Here is a 20754-nt window from a genome sequence, read left to right as displayed (position 1 = left end):
TAATCAATAACCAACAGGATTTAATATTGCCCGTCTTAAAATACAATGCCTTAGATTGCCTAGACAGATCTTCCATCAAGCCGAGGCTAACATTACCACAGGCATTCGTGTTGGGAACACACTGGAAAAGGAGAAAGTGTTTCGGACATGGTAGCAAACATTATTTTATTTCTTTTTTTGCTGCTTTTTGACGACCCTGAGCGGAGCGCGGAGTGCGCAGTGAGCGAGCGATACGCAAATCAAGGTGAGCAGCGGAGCGGAGCGGCGGGAGGGGCGACATGAGCGAAGGGTACCATAGACCCCTGGAGCGCGGAGCGGCTTTCTGTCCCGCTCCACTCTGCTCGTGTGCTCTGGTCCCCGAGCACTGCAGAGTGGCTGCTCACTGCTACTTAGGACGAGTTTAAAAAACGTACAGGACACATTTCACCCACAGTAAAACAACACAATAAAATCAAACAGGAGATTAGAGCAATGTTGAGTAGAACCCTTTATTATGAAAAGTATAGTCCAGTCCAGTGAGTCCAGTGCAGAAACACAGTATCACACACAATACACAACCTTCTGGTACAGATTAAGCCTCACTGGTATCCATCAGAGTCAACTCCTCACTGGTACAACATATTTCAACAGAATAGTCACGGTCGAGTGGACAAATTGTACGTCCAAAAAAAAGAAAAAAAGCAATAATAGCAGATGTACAAGGTCACACACGTGTTGCATTACGACTCGTATGTTGTGACCTTTAACGTCAGCTATTTTTGCTACTTTTGTAGGGCATTCTTTTACGAAAAAAACTAAATATTTGAAATATGGAGATACAAGGTTTCTCCATAATTATTTAACTTTCACTCGGTACGGAGCAGAGCCGACCCTTACTGCACTGCTGTCGCTGCAGAAACCTTGCACCTCCACATTTGAACGTTTTATGTTGCATTATTAAATGCCTTACTTTTTCCTAATGAGCGTTGCACAAAAAGCAGTCTTTGTAGAAAAATCGCCAATCTCACAAAATCGTCACAAAGGTGGCACAGCCAAAACTGACCACTACACGATTAAGCCTGCACAAGACAGTCATACCAAGACACCCAATGCCACACTGGCAGCCAAGAATAATATTGTGGTTGTCGGGTGAAAACCTTGTATGTCCAAAACCGTTCCATTTTGCATTTTTCATTTTAAAAATGATTTAAACTAGTGAAAACAGCCGATCTACAAGCACACAACGCCTCGCGCTGCGAGTCGTTGTGTGCTTGTAGATGTGCCGTTTTCACTACTTTTGTGGCCTTGTATGATGAAGCAGGGCTTTGCTTTGCGAAAACATTTACAAATTTGAAACTTGGAGATACGAGGTTTCTGCCCGAGAGTGACGATATGTTCCGGCTGGAGGCGCAGGAGAGAGTATTCATCTTCATCACCCCAGATAAACAATTAGGTTTCTAAAGGACAAGTGAAGATGGACAATCTCACGTGTCACAGATGACTCGAGAGCTTGTAGTTGTGGCATTTTCACGAAATGTAAAAAAAAAATAAAGTGTTTTTTTTTTTTTTTTACCTTTTCATCCCAAGAAAAAGGAAGGCCAGGTTCTAAGAGGTCAGATCTTTCCGTGAGGTTCTCTCTCTTTTTTTATATAAATATTGAACGAATGAAACGTATTGAAAAGAGCTCTTTGAACACCGACCGCTACTTTCTGGATTTGTTTTACAATGTTGCTGAAAAGTAACGGTTTGGCATGTACAAGGTTTTCTGACCCGACAGCAACGATATTTAACCCTTCACTGCATCTCTGACATCTTCTCTAGCTGTCTGAACAGAGCTGGGGGGGGGGGGGGGAGGAGGAGGCAGACAGACAGACCGACAGACAGGTAGACAGCCCAAGACGCCGGCTATAGAAATATGGATCTTTTTCTAATCACAGATTTTGTTGTGTGATCGGGGCTTGCAGCCACACCAAGCTGGAGATTTCGGCCGCTTTAAACCGGTTCTTTTTGTAACCGGATGAACAAATGAAGATTTACAAACATATCCAGATTCAGTGGATCTGTGTAGGCATGGATTGTTTTTCAGACCCAGATATTTTTGTCGTGTGGACGTAGATATTTTTCTATGCAGATACACGAAAATCTGAGTTTAGAAAAAGACCCAGATTAGTGTAGCCTTGGTCTATTGAGAGCAGCCAGCAGGGCCATGTATGTCTGCAGTGGCCAGACGCCTCACACACCTGATGAATCTGTACAACCAACTAAAAGAACATAGCAGGGGGATTCGCTGTGAAATAAGAAACTAAAAAATAAAAAAGGTTAAAACTAAAAGGAGGGAGACGAAGCGTGGGCTCATCAGAGAGGCATGTGGTTCCCCTGAACGCTGATCTTCACGGCGTGACCCACCTTGGTCAGGCGACGGATGTCCTGAAAACGACGGAACTGTTTGTCCACGCGAGACAAGCCTTTCTTTAACGGCCCCTGCAAGAGAGAGAGAGAGAGAGACTGAAGTTTATATACAGCCTGCGGAGTCAGGGCCGTGCAGCGAAACATTTCTAAACGGGCCTTTTGGTGGGATTATAAAAAATAGCCGACCTCCAAGCTCACAACGCGTCGCAGCGCGACGCGTTGTGAGCTTGGAGGTCGGCTATTTTCGGTGCTTGATACCACACTCAACTAAGCATAATCAAGTCAATACTGGAGATGTGACAGCATGGATTTCTACACAGAGAGGGCAATTCTTTCAACATAAGATGCTGCGTTCAAGTTCAGGAGAGTTTGGACAAGGCAATTCTCTAGAACGCTGCCTTCAGGTATGGCATGGAAAGAGGGCATTTGCATTTCTTTCACCGTAGTGAAAACTGCATTCCTGGTCTGGAGAGAGGGCACTTCTTAAAGACTGATAAAAGGGCAGGGGCTCAAGCCCCCTTTGATGTCCATGTGTGCACGTGCCTGCGCGGTGTTCTCAAACATCTCCATCACCACACTGTCCACAGATTCCAGTCGCAGTAAATCGTTCCACTGTGCCCTCCTTTACATTTATATAGATTTAGAGTAATAACAGCACTGTTATAAACGTATGTGATCCAAGATAAATTCATTACATTTAAGTGTTGGTGGAATGTGATTTTTATTTTTTATTCTTCTTTAATTCTTTATCCCACAATTTTGTAACTCATTTTTCACCCAGTGCCAATTGCCTATGTAATCCTGGGCTCTGTTCTCCCTCTGCCGCGCCTGGGGAGACAACGGACTGACCTCATGCTTCCTTCTATGCATGAGGAGTCCAAGTTGCTTCTTTTCACCTGACAGTGGAGATTTCCCTGGTTTGGACGTAGCGCGTGGAAGGAACACGTTATTCCAACCAGTTCCTTTCCCCTCCATCAGGCGCCCCGGCTGGCCAGGGGGAGGCATTATTGACACCAGGATTAGTGCATGTTTTTGTGAGGGTATCAACCCTAGGAGACACGGGGAGAACATGCAAACTCCACACAGAAAGGCCCTATCGCCAACCCCACCTAGGGTGTGGGTGCTGATGATGCGGAGGGAGGAACACGCCGCCAGTGCCCACAGCGTCCCCTGGCGGGAATCGAACCCAGGACCTTCTAGCTGTGAGGCGAAGCGCTAACCACTGCGCCACCGCGGTGGAATGTGATTTTGTGGTTGTATTTGTGAATAAATAAGCTTATGGATATTATTTATAAACATATCAGCGTATCCAGCAGATACTCCTGCCCTGGGTTGGATAAAGAACATGGACTCATCCATAAGTGTATGAAAATGTTACGTTACATGTGGGAATCATTTGGCAATGCTGTTCAATACAAACTGCTAGTAAACAAGACACATTAAAGCAATCATTAATACATCACGTAAACTATACGAGCAACAAAGTCGCCTTCCATTCCGTTACCAAGCAACCAATAATGAAAACATAATCAACACTGCACACTGTCAGTCAGATGCAGGCCCATGCAGTAAGCACTTAGTGTCCTCTAGTGGCAACAATAGGTACAACACTATACTTTGATAATGGTTGGTTTAACAACTTAAGCCATTTATACTTCGTCAAACGACAATTCGGGTAAATGGATGATCTATAAGCTCACAAAGTGTTGCGAAGTGATGCATTGTGAGCTTATATACATCTGCAAAAAAAAAAAACATATAAAAACATATATATAAATTATACACACACACACACACACACACACACACACACACACACACACACACACACACACACACACACACACACACACACACACACACACACACACACACACACACACACACACACACACACACACACACACACACACACACACACAATATTTTACACTCAGCAGGGGCACAGGCCAGGGTTGCAGTTTATCCCCCATGCTCTTCGGCAGCGACGGTGGAAACGCTATCTATGGCACTTAAATCTGCCAGGTTCACCCAAAGGTTGGGAACACACTCTGTCCTTATATGCAGAGGATCTTATTATTATGTATTTCGCATCCGCTAACTGTTATTCCTCAGACAGTAGAACTGTTGAACAGATTGTGATCTTTTTCAGGCTATAAACTGAACCTCTCAAAGGAGTGAATGCTTCCCGATAGATAATTTGTCTCTCCAATTTCCAGAAACATCTCTTCCTTTTAAAATGTCAAAAAAACTATTTCATATCTTAATATGATATCTGTAGAAATGTACCAGACCTCCACAAAAATAACTTCCCACCTCTAATGGACAAGCTTAAGAATGGTGGAATAGTTTGCATATAACCCTTGAGGGGAAAGTAAACTGCATCAAAATGAATGTGCTTCCACGCTTTCTATATCTTTTTCAAAGCCTGCCAGTCTTTTTACACAAATCTTTTTTTTGTAACAGTAGATAAATTAATCTCATTGCATTCCTTTGGAAAGGAAAACCCCCAACAATAAGGAAGGAGTTCCTACATAGACATAGCTCTGAAGGTGGACTGGCATTGCCTAACTTAAATAAAAACATTTCAGCCTATAATGACACATCAAAGACCAGACACCAGGTTGAACGTGGTTAAGATGCATGTTCAGGTAAAACAGTGCACACTGCAGAACCAGCAGGTTTCAGAGTTAGCGTTGGTATGAGTGCACACTGGCAGGCCAGACACAGCCCAGGCAGATGGGGACTTACTGCCCTCTAGAGGCCAGCAGCGGGCTCTACAGGGGCATTCTGTTGCCCTCCACACTGATCTTCACGGCTCCCTGAGGACGCAGCAGCTTCCTCTGCTCGATAAAACGACGCTTGTGCTTCTCCAGACGGCTGATGCCCTTTTTCTGAGTCTAACAAGAGGGACCAATCACATCACAGCTTCCTAAAAACAGTCTAACGAGAGGGGACCAACCACATCACGGCTTCCTAACACACCTCTTCCTGGTACAGGACAAGGTAAATAGGAGGTAGGGATATCACGTGACAACGGGGACGCGCCATGTCCAGCCATGAAGCTCACCATGGGTGCCAGAACTCGCACTGGAAGTGCGATAAAATACATGTCAGCGAAGCGACCGCAGTTTTCCCGATGACCCTGAGCGCAACGGTGGGGGCCGATGGGCAATAGGCTTCCCACACTCCCGCGCCCCCACCGTTGCGCTCAGGGTCGTTGGGAAAACCGCGGTCACGTCAGTGAATGGAGCCTGCTTGATCAGCTCATGAACAAACCTGGAACAAAAACTATTTATGAACGACTGAGACCTTTGTCATATAATCTGTTCAGGAATATAAAAGAAGACATATCAAAGGTATTTTTATAATCACTTGCTTTTCGATGTGCACAGTACATAATGAAATAATAATAATAATAACAGTAAATAATAATCGTTTCTGTCTCTGAAGTATCGTGAGATTTGGTTCCCAGACAGGAAACGGTGGATAGTCTCGCGATACTTGGCACGTTTAGAAACATACTTTTTGCTCTTTAGATACTGCTATAAAATGACATAGTGCACACATCGAAAATCCACAAAGCAGAAAAAAAATGTGTGACATGCCTTCTTTTATTTTCCTGAGTATGTTATAAAGGTCTCACTTTTTCATAAATAGTGTTTGTTCATGAACTTCATGAGCTGCTGGGAGGCTGCTCTACAGTCTTCCACCCAACCTCCGGCTGCAGTTTGGCACCCATGGTGCGACCAATCTGCAGTTTGGCACCCATGGTGCGACCAATCTGCAGTTTGGCACCCATGGTGCGACCAATCTGCAGTTTGGCACCCATGGTGCGACCAATCTGCAGTTTGGCACCCATGGTGCGACCAATCTGCAGTTTGGCACCCATGGTGCGACCAATCTGACGGTTGGAATCGCGCGAGAGCGAAAGGGGCGTGGCTGTCTTCACCTCCTGTTTACCTTGGTACAGGATGAATGTTTTACCTCCTGTTTACCTTGGTACAGGATGAATGCTTTTCATCCTGTTTACCTTGGTACAGGATGAATGCTTTTCATCCTGTACCAAGGTAAACAGGATGAATGCTTTACCTCCTGTTTACCTTGGTACAGGATGAATGCTTTTCAAAGAACGACTGCCCCGTTTTGATATGTATTCATTAGGGCCACGGAAACCATTGTATATGCTTTTCATCTCTGGGACCCAATTAGTCATTTTTTCTTTTAGTCAAAAAAAGAAAAGAAAAAAAGAAGAAATCACTTTGCCCTGCTGCTGCTAGTTAACCAAAATGATTACTCAATTATTAAATAAAACTAGATTAATAGACCGTTTGGTACACGCACTTGATAAACTATGAACTATAAATGTCATTTTTTAGACTCTAGTTATAGTGTAAATAAGCCCTCAGGCTATGACTGTATTTCAGGAAAGTGCTAATGTGCTCTTTTTATGTAATATATATATCGCCAAATAAAATAAAATCAATCAATGAATGCTGTAAAATCTAATTTAGCTAATTTAACATAATGTGTACTCCAGAGTATGCTCTTCACTCCGAGTTCATTTTTGTTCCCAACTTTAAACCATTTAGCAGTTGGATCATCTGAAGCTCCTCAAGGACCCCTGGGGGTCCCCCAGACCCCATGCTGAGAAGCTCCGGTGTCGTGGGAATCTCGGGCCAACAGAATGGCCATGAATGAATTCATATCAAACAATCGAGTTCCAATGCCACAATCGTCAACCGATTTAGGTCCAGGGCTGTGCTGGGGGATCTTGAAGTTTGAGTTCAGATACCAGTATGGGAAATGACATAACGACCAGATTGGAGAGAAAAGAAGTGAGGAAAGACACTGACCCTGGCCGACTCCACCTCGATGTTCCATTTGGGTCGAACCACGTAGTCTTTGTTAGACGGCATGGGAACCCGGGCTCTCGCACAGAAACCTGGATCACCTGGCCTCAACGCTCTGGGGGGGGGGGGGGGGGGGGGAAGAGAGAGAGAGAGAGAGAGAGAGCGAGAGCGTTAATATCATTGTCCTCATCTCGACTGCTGTAGTTAGGGGTGGGCGATATGGTGATAATTATCGTTGAGACGATACAATGTCTCCACGATATGCCTTTTCAGAGATATCGTATATATCGTGATATTATCATTGCAGAATTCAATTTAAACCTGCATTTTGGTCTAAATCAGTAGTTCTCAAACTTTAAAATGTCAAGGTCTCCACTTAACTCTGACAGTATACAAATTAAACCAAATGGACCCGAAACCAAATGGACCCGTAAGGGTCCATTTGGTTTCATTTGTATACTGTCAGAGTTACATACTTGTAAAGTTCAATTTAGACCTCCCAAAAGGAACCCAGAGAGTCTAGTTTTCGTCAAGTACCTTGAAAAATAAACATAAAATATTGTGATATTGTATTTTTCCATATCGCCCACCCCTAGCTGTAGTCCTCACAGATATCACTGCCGTCGCACAAAACCTCATCAATTTCGCCGCAACGAGGAGCTGTTCTTTTCACCATAGTAAAAACACGCACTGGAACTCTCCGACAAATAATGTTTCTTAAAGGAAGAAAAATGCATTGCGGTATCCAGGACACATACGTCATCGACCCATGATGCATTTCATTGGCCATGAGGCCGGAAAATGGTAAAAACTACAGGATACACAAACACACTTATTGCCAGGATTAAATATAGGCTAATGTCCCTCACTGCCAGTCTACTTCTATGTTTTCCTCCCTTTTGATGATCTCAAAGCGTGTCCATCGTGCACGAAACGCGTGCACGATTGTGCGTTCGTGAAAGCTGCAGTAATCCATGAGACAATAAAAAAAACTCTCTACATGCTACGAGCCCGAAGCTAGAAGCTAACGAGTTGGCTGTGCCATGATAGCAGAGCAGACGGACCAAGGCGGGACAAAGACAGAGATATGGGGCCGTTTTCCTGCCAGCTTTAGAATGGGAGTCAATGGAGGACCGGATACGGAGACGGATTCCAAACCCGATGTGCTTTTTCCCGGTGATTGGAACCCGATCGTGGCGCTATTTAAAATAAATATTCTTTATAAATGTGAAATATAAATATGAAATAAAACTAGAAAGACTGTTCCTTCGAAACAGTGTGGGCTCGCTTCCAACCCAAAACAATAATAGTAAAAGTGTCAAGTTCCCAGGCAATGCTCTCTTTCATTTTACTGACGTAAAATGGTAATGCAAATACAATGTAGACAAGCAGTGTTATTACATGAACTTAAAGGACCAGGTCACCTTTGGGACAACCAGATCTTATTTTATTGTTGTGTGGGGACACGATCAACACAATGTTGAGTTATTTTTTGTGTTCAATCTGTGTTTTTAGATATTTTAGTATTTCAGTATGCTACAACTGGTCATATGATGCATTTTGCATCATATGATGCATGAGATGATGCAATATCATGCTACAAAGCATCATATGACCAGTTGTAGCATGCTGAAATACTAAAATATCTAAAAACACAGATTGAACACAAGAAATTACAGGATTGTGTTGATCGTGTCCCACACAACAATAAAATAAGATCTGGTTGTTGTCCCAGAGGTGACCTGGTCCTTTAACGGTATGGGGGGTATACGTTTTAGCATGAAAATATCCACCTGTTTCCGCGAGAATTTACTGTAGCATTATGTGTGGGACACATCCGGAGAACAGCAGACATACAACCTCACACCACCTGCACAATGCACGATGGGACGTTGGAAACGTGTGGATACTACCATGTTAAGTGCCAAGCAGGAGGCACATGCTCAGCAAGGTTTACTTAACTTACCGAATAAAATTTATTCTCATTTTCTGAAAATAGCACATCTACAAGCTCATAACGTGTCACATTGTATGTCAGATGCACAGTGTGTGGTTACTGTATGTTTTGTATTAATACAATCTGCAGGAGATACTACTATGATAGATAAATAAAGAAATAATTAAGATAACAATAAAAACAATGTGGACGGGTAAACAAACAAGTTCGAGACCAGTAGCATGTTGAGAACTGAAGTTATGGCTCTTTAAAGCCCGGCCATTTGGGAATTCGCAATGCTCCCCCTGGAAACAGCTCAGGGACCCACCAGAGGTCCCCGAACCACACTTTGGCAACCAGCCATGGACCCCCTGGAAACCTTTCAGGGACCCTCGGGGGTAACCGAACCACACTTTGGGAACCAGCAATGGACCCTCAAGGACCTCCAGGTTTCCCTATGTTTTGTATTAATTCAAAAATCTGCAAAGTAACAAGTAACTGAAGCAGTCAAATACTGTAATTGTAGTGGAGTATAAGTAACAAAAATGGAAAGTAAGATATGATGAAAACATAATAAAAATGGTGTCATTCTTTAGTGCTGAATTGTGCCGTAAATTTTATAATTTGTGCTGCTATCATTATTGAGATATTCTACACGACACCACTGTTCTGCTGCTATCTTCTACAATGAAATACTGCTGCACCGGCAATCAGTATACTGCTGCTAAATCTGCTAATTCATAACCATATAAATATTTATATATATAAATATATATAAAAGCACAATTGATGATTTCAACTGCACAAATTAGAGCACATCCAGCACAAAAAATGTAGACCATTTTTCCCGATTTGTAGCCAAACAATTGGGGTGCAAGCCTAAGCAAAACTATAACTTAGAATAATCCCTTATTCTTTTTAAGTAAAATTTCTAAAACACTACAAAACATGTCTCAAAGACAAATACAAGCAAACGTCTCCACAGTAACAGTTGTTTGTGTGTGTGTGTGTGTGTGTGTGTGTGTGTGTGTGTGTGTGTGTGTGCGTGCGTGCGTGCGTGCGTGCGTGCGTGTGCGTGCACATTGTAGATCAACTTCATAGCAGTATTAAGTGGTCCATCTATGTTTTTTTATTAATAATAAAATCTGCAAAATAACAAGTAACTGAAGCTGTCAAATGCTGTATTTATAGTAGAGTATATGTAACAAAAATGGAAAGTAGAATAAAAGTACCTCAAAATTGTACTGTAGGTACAAGTACTTGTATATACTTGAGTAAATGTACTTGGTTACTTTGCAGCACCACTAGCCTTACATTAAGACGTCTCTGCCGAGACTTTCGCATTGTCACTGCAGGGCCGAATTATGTAAGGCTACATCACCACAGAACAGCCAATGACAGCCAAGCCTTTAATCACAGCTGTGTCAATCAGTAGAGTGTAGAGGGACATTTATTTATAGTTTTAACTATAACTATAGTTTTATACATCACACAGCTTAGACATTTGGATCAAATCAGACAGCAGACCTGTGTGAACACATTGATATGAATAGCATATCTGAAGTGTGAATATTGCAGCCACAGCGACTTAATATAAACATGGGTCCCTTTCCCCTGTCTCACTCTCTCCCCACTCACTAAACCCATTGAAAATGCATTGGGTGCTTAAAGTTAAACATTTTTATTTTTTTATAATTAAACTACAAAACATTTCAAAACCAAAAGTACAAGCACACGTGTCCTCAGTAAGCTGAACACATAAAAATTTGAATGGTGTTTAAAGGTGTAAGCGTTTAGGAGATGAATCGCGCCAAAGTTTTGAGGAGATACTGACTGACTGACTGACTGACTGACTGACTATAAATAATGAAGATAACATACGTGTGCTCGCCTTCCAGGCGAGCACACAATTACTCTCTCAGGAAACTGGTGTTTGGCAACGGGGGTGTTAATTTAACCTATTAGACCTGAGGCTGATTCTACAAATGTATTCTAAATCCTAACGGTTTCCTGAAAAACTCAAGTTGCTCAAACTTTATCATATTTAACATTTTTTCTTTTTAGTTCAAATCTAAAATAACACAGATGCTTTCCCAGACTTAAATCTCAAGTGTTCTGTATGTCTACTGGTATTGCTTGTATTACTAATTATGGACATGTTAATTGCCACTAATAACAAGAGGAGATGGTTCATGGTGAGTGTTGGGTTCAGTGACACAAACTTACTTCTCTTCTCCAGTAAGCTGCTTCTCCAGGTCTCTACGAGGTGTCTGACCTCCAGAACTACACAGAAAGACACAGAGATAAATCAAGAGTCAAGGTCTGCAATCAGTCATAACTGGCTTGTAAAGCTCTTGGTCCTTTGGGGTCAGTGTTCAATAGAAACAAGACATTTAATCATCACCATTACAGACACAACGTGGAGTCACTCCGAACCTGCCAGCAGTTAGTTATTATCACACACACAATAACTCATATCGTACTGATACCAACTCAGTGCTTCATTTACACATTAAAACCACAAGACAGAAAGACAGACAGACAGACAGATAGTATTATTAAGCTGACACAGACAGCATTAGAGCTAAATGAATGGATGGAATGAATGGCAACCAGAGGAGAGGGGTGTGGTCAGACCAGAGGAGAGGGGTGGGGTAGCAGGGATCCCATTCTAGATCCTAAGACCCCCTGACATCAGAAACTGCAACTCAATCACCACATTTCAAACCCATCTCAAAACCCACCTGTTTAGGCAGGCATATGACCAACCGCTTTGAGTTCTGTTGCTCTGCTGCAAACTATCGTTTCTGTTTTTATTGTGATTTTGTATTAACTGTTGTTTTTAAATTGTTGTATTATTACTATTATTATTAAGAGAACTCCTCAAGAACTTCTATTGGACCGTGTCGTGGGACATGTACCACCAAGGCCGGCCGTGAATTCCTAGTTTATGGGTTGTACGAGTCTGAACATTCTGTCGCATGACGGTGACATCACTCACCAATCCTTGATAGTCTTTACAGGGTTCCCACACATCTTTACCAATTAATTTCATTAACTTTTCCAAAACTTTTCCAGAATATTTAACCCGATTTCCAGGACTATATAACAATAATTCAGCTAAATAACGAGTCGCTTACTCCTATGCACAATGCCCAAAGACAGCAGATCTACATGCTTGCTCACAGAGCATGTAGATCTGCTATTTTCACAATTTCTGCCTCTAATATTTGACAATTTGGCCAATGTTTAATTTGTCATTTCAGACAAAGACAATGCATAGCTATTTTCCAAGACCCTTGATCAATTCCAAAACTTTTCCAGTACTGGAAAAATATTTTTCTAATTAAGTGTGCCTGCCATGCAACGCAATGGCAAAACACTTATTGTAATCCGCCATACTTAATTAAGTCCATAGTTTCGCCACAAATTTCTGCACGTAATAACTGCCGCACAATTTACGCCACCCACGCAATATATACATCAAAACGTGCGGCTCGGCCGGGAATAGGTTGCTATTACTTTTCTTTCCGATCCGCGTTACCATTGCGACGTAATTCGCAAAAAACGACGCCCAAAAACCCCATTGACTTAGAATGGGGGAAACTTCGGCACGTAATAACTGCCGCACGATTTACGCCACCCCCGCAATATATACATCAAAATGTGCGGCTCGGCCGGGAATGGTGTGCTATTACTTTTCTTTCCGATCCGCTTTACGATTGCGATGTAATTCGCAAAAAACAACGCCCAAAAACTCCATTGACTTTGAATGGGGGACTCCGAAAAAAAACCAGAAACTTTGGCGCCACATAACTCTGCCATATTTTTGCCTAGCAACGTCATTTAAAATGTAAAATGCTCACACAACTTTGGTCTTTTTCCGACCAATAGGGATGAGCTGGAATTGATTAAGCCTCGCCCCCTCTTTAACAGGAAGTGCCCTTCACCAAACAGGAAGTGCCTCTATAACTCATGAACCGTTTGTCGTACAGACTTGCGGCTGGTGTCATACCTTTTCTTTTTTTCTCAATTTTTTTTTTCTCAATTTTTTTTTTCTCAAATTTTTTTTTCTCAAATTTTTTTTTCTCAAAATTTTTTTTTCTCAAAATTTTTTTTTCTCAAATTTTTTTTTCTCAAATTTTTTTTCTCAATTTTTTTTTCTCAAAATTTTTTTTTTCTCAATTTTTTTTTCTCAAAATTTTTTTTTTCTCAAATTTTTTTTTCTCAAATTTTTTTTCTAAAAATTTTTTTTTCTCAACATTTTTTTCTCAAAAATTTTTTTTTCTCAAAATTTTTTTTTCTCAAAATTTTTTTTTCTCAAATTTTTTTTTTTCTCAAATTTTTTTTCTCAACATTTTTTTCTCAATTTTTTTTTTTCTCAATTTTTTTTTTCTCAAATCTTTTTTTCTCAAAAATTTTTTTTCTCAAAATTGTTTTCTCAAAATTATTTTTTTCTCAACATTTTTTTTTCTCACACTTTTTTTTCTCAAGATTTTTTTTTCTCACAATTTTTTTTTCAAAATGTCTTTTTCTCAAAAAAGTTTTTTTCTCAAATTTTTTTTCTCACAAAACAATTTTTTCTCAAAAAACTGTCGTTAAAGTGCGACCCGTGATAACGGCCAAAAATGCTCCAAAACGCCACTAATTAGTCGAAATGGCTGACTTCCTGTTTGGTTTCTGATTGGCTGCTGGCCTTGTGACGTGGGTAGAGCTGCGAGGGCCTGGTCATCGCTGCTTGCAGCTTTAATTCATTAATCGTCCATGACCTTAATTGGGGCCTATTTCGCCAAACAGGAAGTGCCCCTCACCAAACAGGAAGTGACCCTTGATCTCGTGAACCGTTTGTCATACAGACACGCGGGTTGCGTCAAATGAAATAACGCTAATGCTAACACCAACCGCTACACAAGGTTGCACAGACTTAGCGAGCTGCAGGCACACTTAAAATTTCTTAGAAATTTTCTCTTCTAGTTTCAAACTATTTCCAGGAAATTCATGACAGTGGGAAGCCTGTCTTTATAACCAGCCTCAAAGCCTCATCCGTGCTCGAGCCGATCCCATCCTCGATCTGATCCTTCCTTACTATTGGCCGACTGGAATCACTGATCTAGGATCTAACTAGTGATGGAAGACGTATTGGCATGTTTTACATAACGCAATGTAAATGTAAGTAAAATTCCAAGTATTCAAAATGTACTTGAGCAAAAGTACGAAAGTATTGACATCAAAATATAATTAACAAAATCAATAACCAAAAACAATGCATAGCCATTTTTTCCAGGACCTTCCAGGATCCTTGATGAATTCCAAAACGTTTCCAGTACTGGAAAAATATTTTTTCTGATTTCAAAATATTTCCTGTAATTTCATGACCGTGGGAACCCTGGCTGTAACATAAAAACGGCTGTATCCCTGAATGAGGTGAAAATAACACAGAAAAGCGCTCTTTTTCACAGCTACACTCTTCCGTGATGGTCGGCCCCGGTTAGGATTTTAGTTCCGCGACCGTTTGTAAACAAACTGACCTCCTTCCTGTAATCGTCAGATTACACAACATGCACACGCACGTGGCTTCCGGGGGCTCTTCAAAATAAAACGACAGTCTATGGTGGCAGCAGACAAAATGTTAAAGTACCAAAAGTAAAAGTACTCATTGTGCACTGGATCTGAGTTGTTGGTAGTTGACATCTTCAGAGCTGAATGTAATCAGAGACACAAACCCACAAAAACGGTGCATTTATCAAAACCCATCGCTAGCTATAACGATGATTAACTATTCATCAGATCATTACATTCACATTAGTGTCTTCGTGCAACTGCAACAACACACAACCTTTACATCCTCTGACGAATGGACCTTCAACCAATAACAATACAACGACAGGGTTCCAACTCAACCAATCAGTGCAAAGAGGCGGGACTAGCAGTGCAACCATGCAATGAATGGACCTGCTTGGAGGAGGAGAGAAGACATCGGGCTCCTCCCTCTCTGCTACCTTCTGGGGTTGACTGGGGGGGGGGGGGAAGGGGGGGGGGGGGAGGGAGATGGAGGGAGGGGCGATGAGAGAAAACAAAGACAGAAGAGTGGAGAAAAAGACAACGCAAGAGAGAGATGGAGCTATATAATGTTACGGCAGAGGTATTCCAACAGGGGTTCAGGCCTCCCAGACCTACTAGGGCAGGGGTCTTCAACTGGGGGTCCTCAGAGTTACTACAGGGGGTCCTCCAAATCTTTGAGTGATAGAAGGTTTTTTTTCTCCTTTTTTATATTAACCACTTGAACCCTAGTGTCTATATTCTGAGAACTTTAGCCCAAAATAGCAGATCTACAAGCTCACAACGCCTTTCGGCAAAGAGCTTTAGTGTAGAAGGGAAAAAGAGTGTATTGACGGTTCAAGTGGTTAAATATCTGAAAACACAAATTGACATGAATCCAAAATACACTGATGATTGTGCTGTCAAACAATGAAACTATATGGAATCTATGAACAGGTTGTGGGGGTCCCTGCTTCATCTCTCTCTCCACTAAGGGGTCCTTGGCCTGAGAGATACTGCAGGGTAGCCACCAAATCTTTGTGCGATAGGGACTTTATTTTATTTTTACATAAACCACTTGAACCCCATTCTGGGGGGGGGAATATTAGCAGCCCACTACAAGCCCACAACGCGGACACGTTGTGAGCTTGTAGATCGGCTATTTTTCGCTAAGAGGTTTTGTGTAGAGGGGGGGAAAAAGAGCAGACCAAGTACTGAGTCAAAGGTCAAGTTTACAAAGTATTGAGGGTTTAACCCATTCAGGCCGGGAACACATTTTAGTGTATGGGAGGGGCTTACAGTACATGTACAGTATGTAGAAAAAATATTTGTTTTTGTAGGCTAATTTCTGATTTAGGCCCAATAGGTTAGGCCTATCATTTAACATGACATTTGTAGTGGGGGTCCCTGCTTCATCTCTCTCTCAACTAAGGGGTCCTCGGCCTGAAAAAGGTTGAAGAGTTAAGGGAAAAGTGTGCACAAATGAAACTTGAATGATTGTGATGATTGATGATTCAAGGGTGAATGCCAGAACATTCTATTGTGTAGGAAACAAACTGAGATGAGAGGGAGAAAGCAGGAATAGATGATAAAGACAATCTAAATATGTAGAATTATTAACCCATTTAGGCCTAGAATTATTGAATGCTTTAACCAGTGAAAAATAGCAGATATACAAGCTCACAGCGCGGCACCGAGTGCCGCGCTGCGAGCTTGTAGATCTGCTATTTTCAAAAAAGTCATGAAAATGTGTGCAAATCTTTGAATATATGTATTTTCAAAGCGAACGGTTGTAACTCAGATTTTGCTTCTGGGTGGTCCCTGGAACTAAATATTTTGAGATGCGGGTCCGTGGCCAAATAAATATCATTTTGGGGGTCCTTCACATGAAAAGGTTTGAGAACCACTGACATAGTAGTCTCTCAAGAACAGACTAACTGAGCTCCAGTTAAGTGAAAAGGACATTTTCTTTGACGATGGCTGGCCAGATTGCTGACATAGAAACATAGGTTTTTTCCAAAAATCTTAGGATTCAAAAGACACTTATAGAATCGGGTCAAAATTCTAATTTTCACGATTTTTCAAAAATAGCAGATCTACAAGCTCGCAGCGCGCGCTGTGGCTTGTAGATCTGCTATTTTTTTATATTGCGTCATAATGTGTTCAACATAGAGTTCATAGAGAATACACAAAGGGTTCTAGGTTGAAGGCAAGTGTCAGTTGTACCTGGATCTGTTTCACTGTTCTAGGTTTAAGGTAAGTGTTCTAGGTTAAAGGTAAGTGTTCTAGGTTTAAGGTAAGTGTTCTAGGTTAAAGGTAAGTGTTCTAGGTTTAAGGTAAGTGTTCTAGGTTAAAGGTAAGTGTTCTAGGTTTAAGGTAAGTGTTCTAGGTTAAAGGTAAGTGTTCTAGGTTTAAGGTAAGTGTTAGTTGTACCTGGATCTGTTTCTCTGGGGCATCTGCTGGTCCAGGTCTCTCTGCTGTCTCTCCTCTCTCGTCATGCCCTTGTAGTTTGACGTCAGGCCAAAGATGGGCCGCGACCACTCGTCTGGAGAGAGAACACGTATCTGGTCAATAGATCACACCGGACTAGCTCATTACCTAACCAGTAAGACTCTCTAATCGGGAGATAAGCGACCTTCAGGTCGCATACACAAACTTTAGAAGGCAGTCGTAGGCAATCAGGAGGGAATATGGGACAGATCCATGTTGATGACATGACTTTAGAGATACTGTGTACCGCTTTGCGTGATTTTAGGGCAGAATCTGTAGGAGCATCGTCTAAAAATGTGTTTCGCAAAAAATGGCCTGATGGTGGCGCTAGAAGAGGACCATGTGAGAAATGAGGGGTGGAGGTTGTGATTTACCATCCAAGGAGTGCGTGTGGCATGGATAGGGCCAACGGTGGCAGAGATAGGAGTAGGGCAAAAGTGTGACGTGACAGACAGACTAACAGACACCCGGTGGAGCTTTTCATAGTAACTGTGACCTGACGGTGGCAACAACAGTGATTTGCACCTGATGTCCATATTATTTGTAGTCCAGGCACACTGATGAGTCTAACAGGTAATGTTCAGGTACTTACTGATGAGTCTAACAGGTAATGTTCAGGTACTTACTGATGAGTCTAACAGGTAATGTTCAGGTACTTACTGATGAGTCCTACAGGTAATGTTCAGGTACTTACTGATGAGTTTGAGTGCCAGGTCCTTGTTGGATCGGGCCTCTTTGGGGTGTTTGTAGAGGAACATGTTCAGGTACTTACTGATGAGTTTAAGCGCCAGGTCCTTGTTGGATCGGGCCTCTTTGGGGTGTTTGTAGAGGAACATGTTCAGGTACTTACTGATGAGTTTGAGTGCCAGGTCCTTGTTGGATCGGGCCTCTTTGGGGTGTTTGTAGAGGAACATGTTCAGGTACTTACTGATGAGTTTGAGTGCCAGGTCCTTGTTGGATCGGGCCTCTTTGGGGTGTTTGTAGAGGAACATGACGGCACGTCCGATGCCACTGTGTTTCAACGTCTCCTGACTCACACTGGGCAGCTGCAAGGGAAACGTGTGCCATCATTGATATACAGAATAATAAAATTACATTATTTTTTACTACAGATGGCCTTGAAAGAGAGAGAGAGTAGGGGACCCCTAGGGGGTCCTCAGAGTTACTACAGGGGGTCCTCCAAATCTTGGTCGAAGCTTTTTTTTTTTTATATTAACCCTAGCGTCCACATTCTGAGAACTTTAGCCAAAAATAGCAGATCTACAAGCTTGCAGCACGAGTTGTTGTAAGCTTGTAGATCAGCTATTTACGGCAAAGAGGTTTGGTGTAGAAGGGGAAAGCGCAGACTAAGTAGGCCTACATAGTGAAAGGTCAAGTTTATTAAGTATTGACGGTTCAAGTGGTTTAAAGGACCAGGTCACCTCTGGGACAACCAGATCTTATTTTATTGTTGCGTGGGACACGATCAACACAATCCCGAGTTATTTTTTGTGTTCAATCTGTGTTTTTAGATATTTTAGTATTTCAGACGATTTCAGCATGCTACGACTGGTCATATGATGCAAAATGCATCATATGACCAGTTGTAGCATGCTGAAATACTAACATATCTAAAAACACAGATTGAACACAAAATATTATTCAGGATTGTGTTGATCGTGTCCCACACAACAATAAAATAAGATCTGGTTGTCCCAGAGGTGACCTGGTCCTTTATCTGAAAACACAAATCGATGCGAGGAGCACTTCGCTGTTACTACGAGTCACTAACCCTCCCGACGCTCTTTTGTCGAAATGACAGTCGTTCGAAAGAGCGAGATTTCCCCATTCACGTGAATCAAAATACACTGATGATTGTGCCGTCATCAAACGATGAAACTATATGGAATCTATGAACAGGTTGTGGGGGTCCCCGTTTCATCTCTCAAGCAACTAAAGGGGTCCTTGGCCTGAAAATGTTGAAGACCCCTGGTGTAGACCGACAGTAGTACAGCTGAGAGAGACACGGTGTTGGAGAGACCGATTATCAGTTACATTGATTGTTATAGTTTGGATATGGCTTTGGGCGTATTATGCTGCGTGTATTATTGTAATGGATCAGTATAGGTAGTAGGTACAGTAATGCTTTGCACTAAGAGCACCAACGTTCATATATGCACTTTCATACTTAATATTATTGAGAGGGGCGTTTCCGCGAGGCGGGTCTTAACTCAAGCCTGGTGGGTTTAGGAAACACGCGTTGGAGAAACAGACAGACAGACAGACAGACAGTAGAACAGTGTTCTTACTTCCTGTAGAATGCCCAGTAGTTCCTGTCTGATGCGTAGAGCTGGGAGGCTCTTATCTGGCAGAGGACTGATCCACTCTCTGATGGCAGTCATCACTCCACTGTCTATGAAGGTGTCCTTCAGATCCTGTCTGCATTTACACACACACACAGTTTACAGTTTAGGCATTTAGCAGACGCTTTTAATCCAAAGTGACTTACAATAAGCAGGTAATACACCACTATAATAAACAAGATAATATGTCAGAACATCAACAACATATTAACAAATGCATAGGAATATCAATCTAAAAAACAATATGATCGGTAAAGAAAAAAGGATTCTAAAAAAAACTAAAAACAAATGCTAACTAGCTTCCTGTATGGTCATTGAGTGTTTCAGTAGTGCTATGGGTTTAGGTGGAGTCTGAAAAGGTGAGTCTTCAGTCCACCGCTAGCGAGTCCGTTGATCTAAGTGCGACGGGGAGTTTATTCCCTGACACACACACACACACACACACACGCACACACACACACACACACACACACACACACACACACACACACACACACACACACACACGCTAATGTTTGGATGAAGCATCAATTGAGTTGTTGCACCCATAAACTAGTATGTTCCCAGTCCCATAACCACTTCCACCCCATATGGTTCTCCACACGTTGTGAGCATGATGTAAAATGGTGAAACATAGCTTAATGGACTTGTTTTCATAGACCTGGCTGTATGTTTCTCTTGCAAAATGACACCTGCAGTGCTAGGACCAAAGTGACCACATATTGTATGAAGCAGCACACAAAAAAACTCAACATCGCCTCCCTGGAGAATGGCAGAGAATAAGGTGAATATAGAATTATTCATCAATAATAATATTCATGTGTACACTGTTATAATAATACATTACTTCTTCAGGTGCATGACGACGATGGGCAGCAGAGTTAACTTCTTCAGCGCTGGTTTCTTCTGAGCGTTGAGCGTTCTGTCCTCCTGGGAATCAAACCAGCGGTCAGATAAGAACGGTACACCCAACATATCTGAGGTCACTGTCCGGCAAAAACCACACATCTCCATATTTCAATATTGTGTTTTTTTTATATATACATATATATGGACCACTTCATTGTGTAGAAGTGCAAAAATAGCAGAACTACACGTGTCACAATGAGACATGTTGTCAGCTTGTAGATCCATTTTTGAAGAAAATAAATCTGCGTGAATAGTCGGGGGCGTTAGGGAGACAACATGGTAATTTCGTGCTAATTAG

At 41.9% G+C, this 20754-nt stretch overlaps 1 protein-coding gene across 2 annotated transcripts in view; it reads right to left on the bottom strand.

Moving 5' to 3' along the window:
* Nucleotides 1-469: 469 nt before the first annotated feature.
* Nucleotides 470-20754, bottom strand: part of iws1 (interacts with SUPT6H, CTD assembly factor 1) — a 37310-nt gene continuing 17025 nt past the window's right edge. For both annotated transcript variants that reach the window (XM_080731626.1, XM_080731627.1), the window contains exons 10-16: nucleotides 20395-20477; nucleotides 19494-19623; nucleotides 18134-18251; nucleotides 17149-17260; nucleotides 11404-11460; nucleotides 7245-7356; nucleotides 470-2460 (exon numbers count right to left, since the gene is read on the bottom strand). In XM_080731626.1, coding sequence (XP_080587752.1) covers nucleotides 2335-2460; nucleotides 7245-7356; nucleotides 11404-11460; nucleotides 17149-17260; nucleotides 18134-18251; nucleotides 19494-19623; nucleotides 20395-20477 — 738 coding nt within the window. In that variant the 3' untranslated portion in view covers nucleotides 470-2334. The remainder of the gene's footprint in view (nucleotides 2461-7244; nucleotides 7357-11403; nucleotides 11461-17148; nucleotides 17261-18133; nucleotides 18252-19493; nucleotides 19624-20394; nucleotides 20478-20754) is intronic.

The sequence above is a fragment of the Nannobrachium achirus genome, assembly GCF_963921795.1.
Source record: "Nannobrachium achirus genome assembly, chromosome: 8".
Taxonomy (NCBI): Eukaryota; Metazoa; Chordata; class Actinopteri; order Myctophiformes; family Myctophidae; genus Nannobrachium; species Nannobrachium achirus.
Note: the sequence above shows the minus strand (reverse complement) of the source record. Positions and strands in the feature narration are given on the sequence as shown.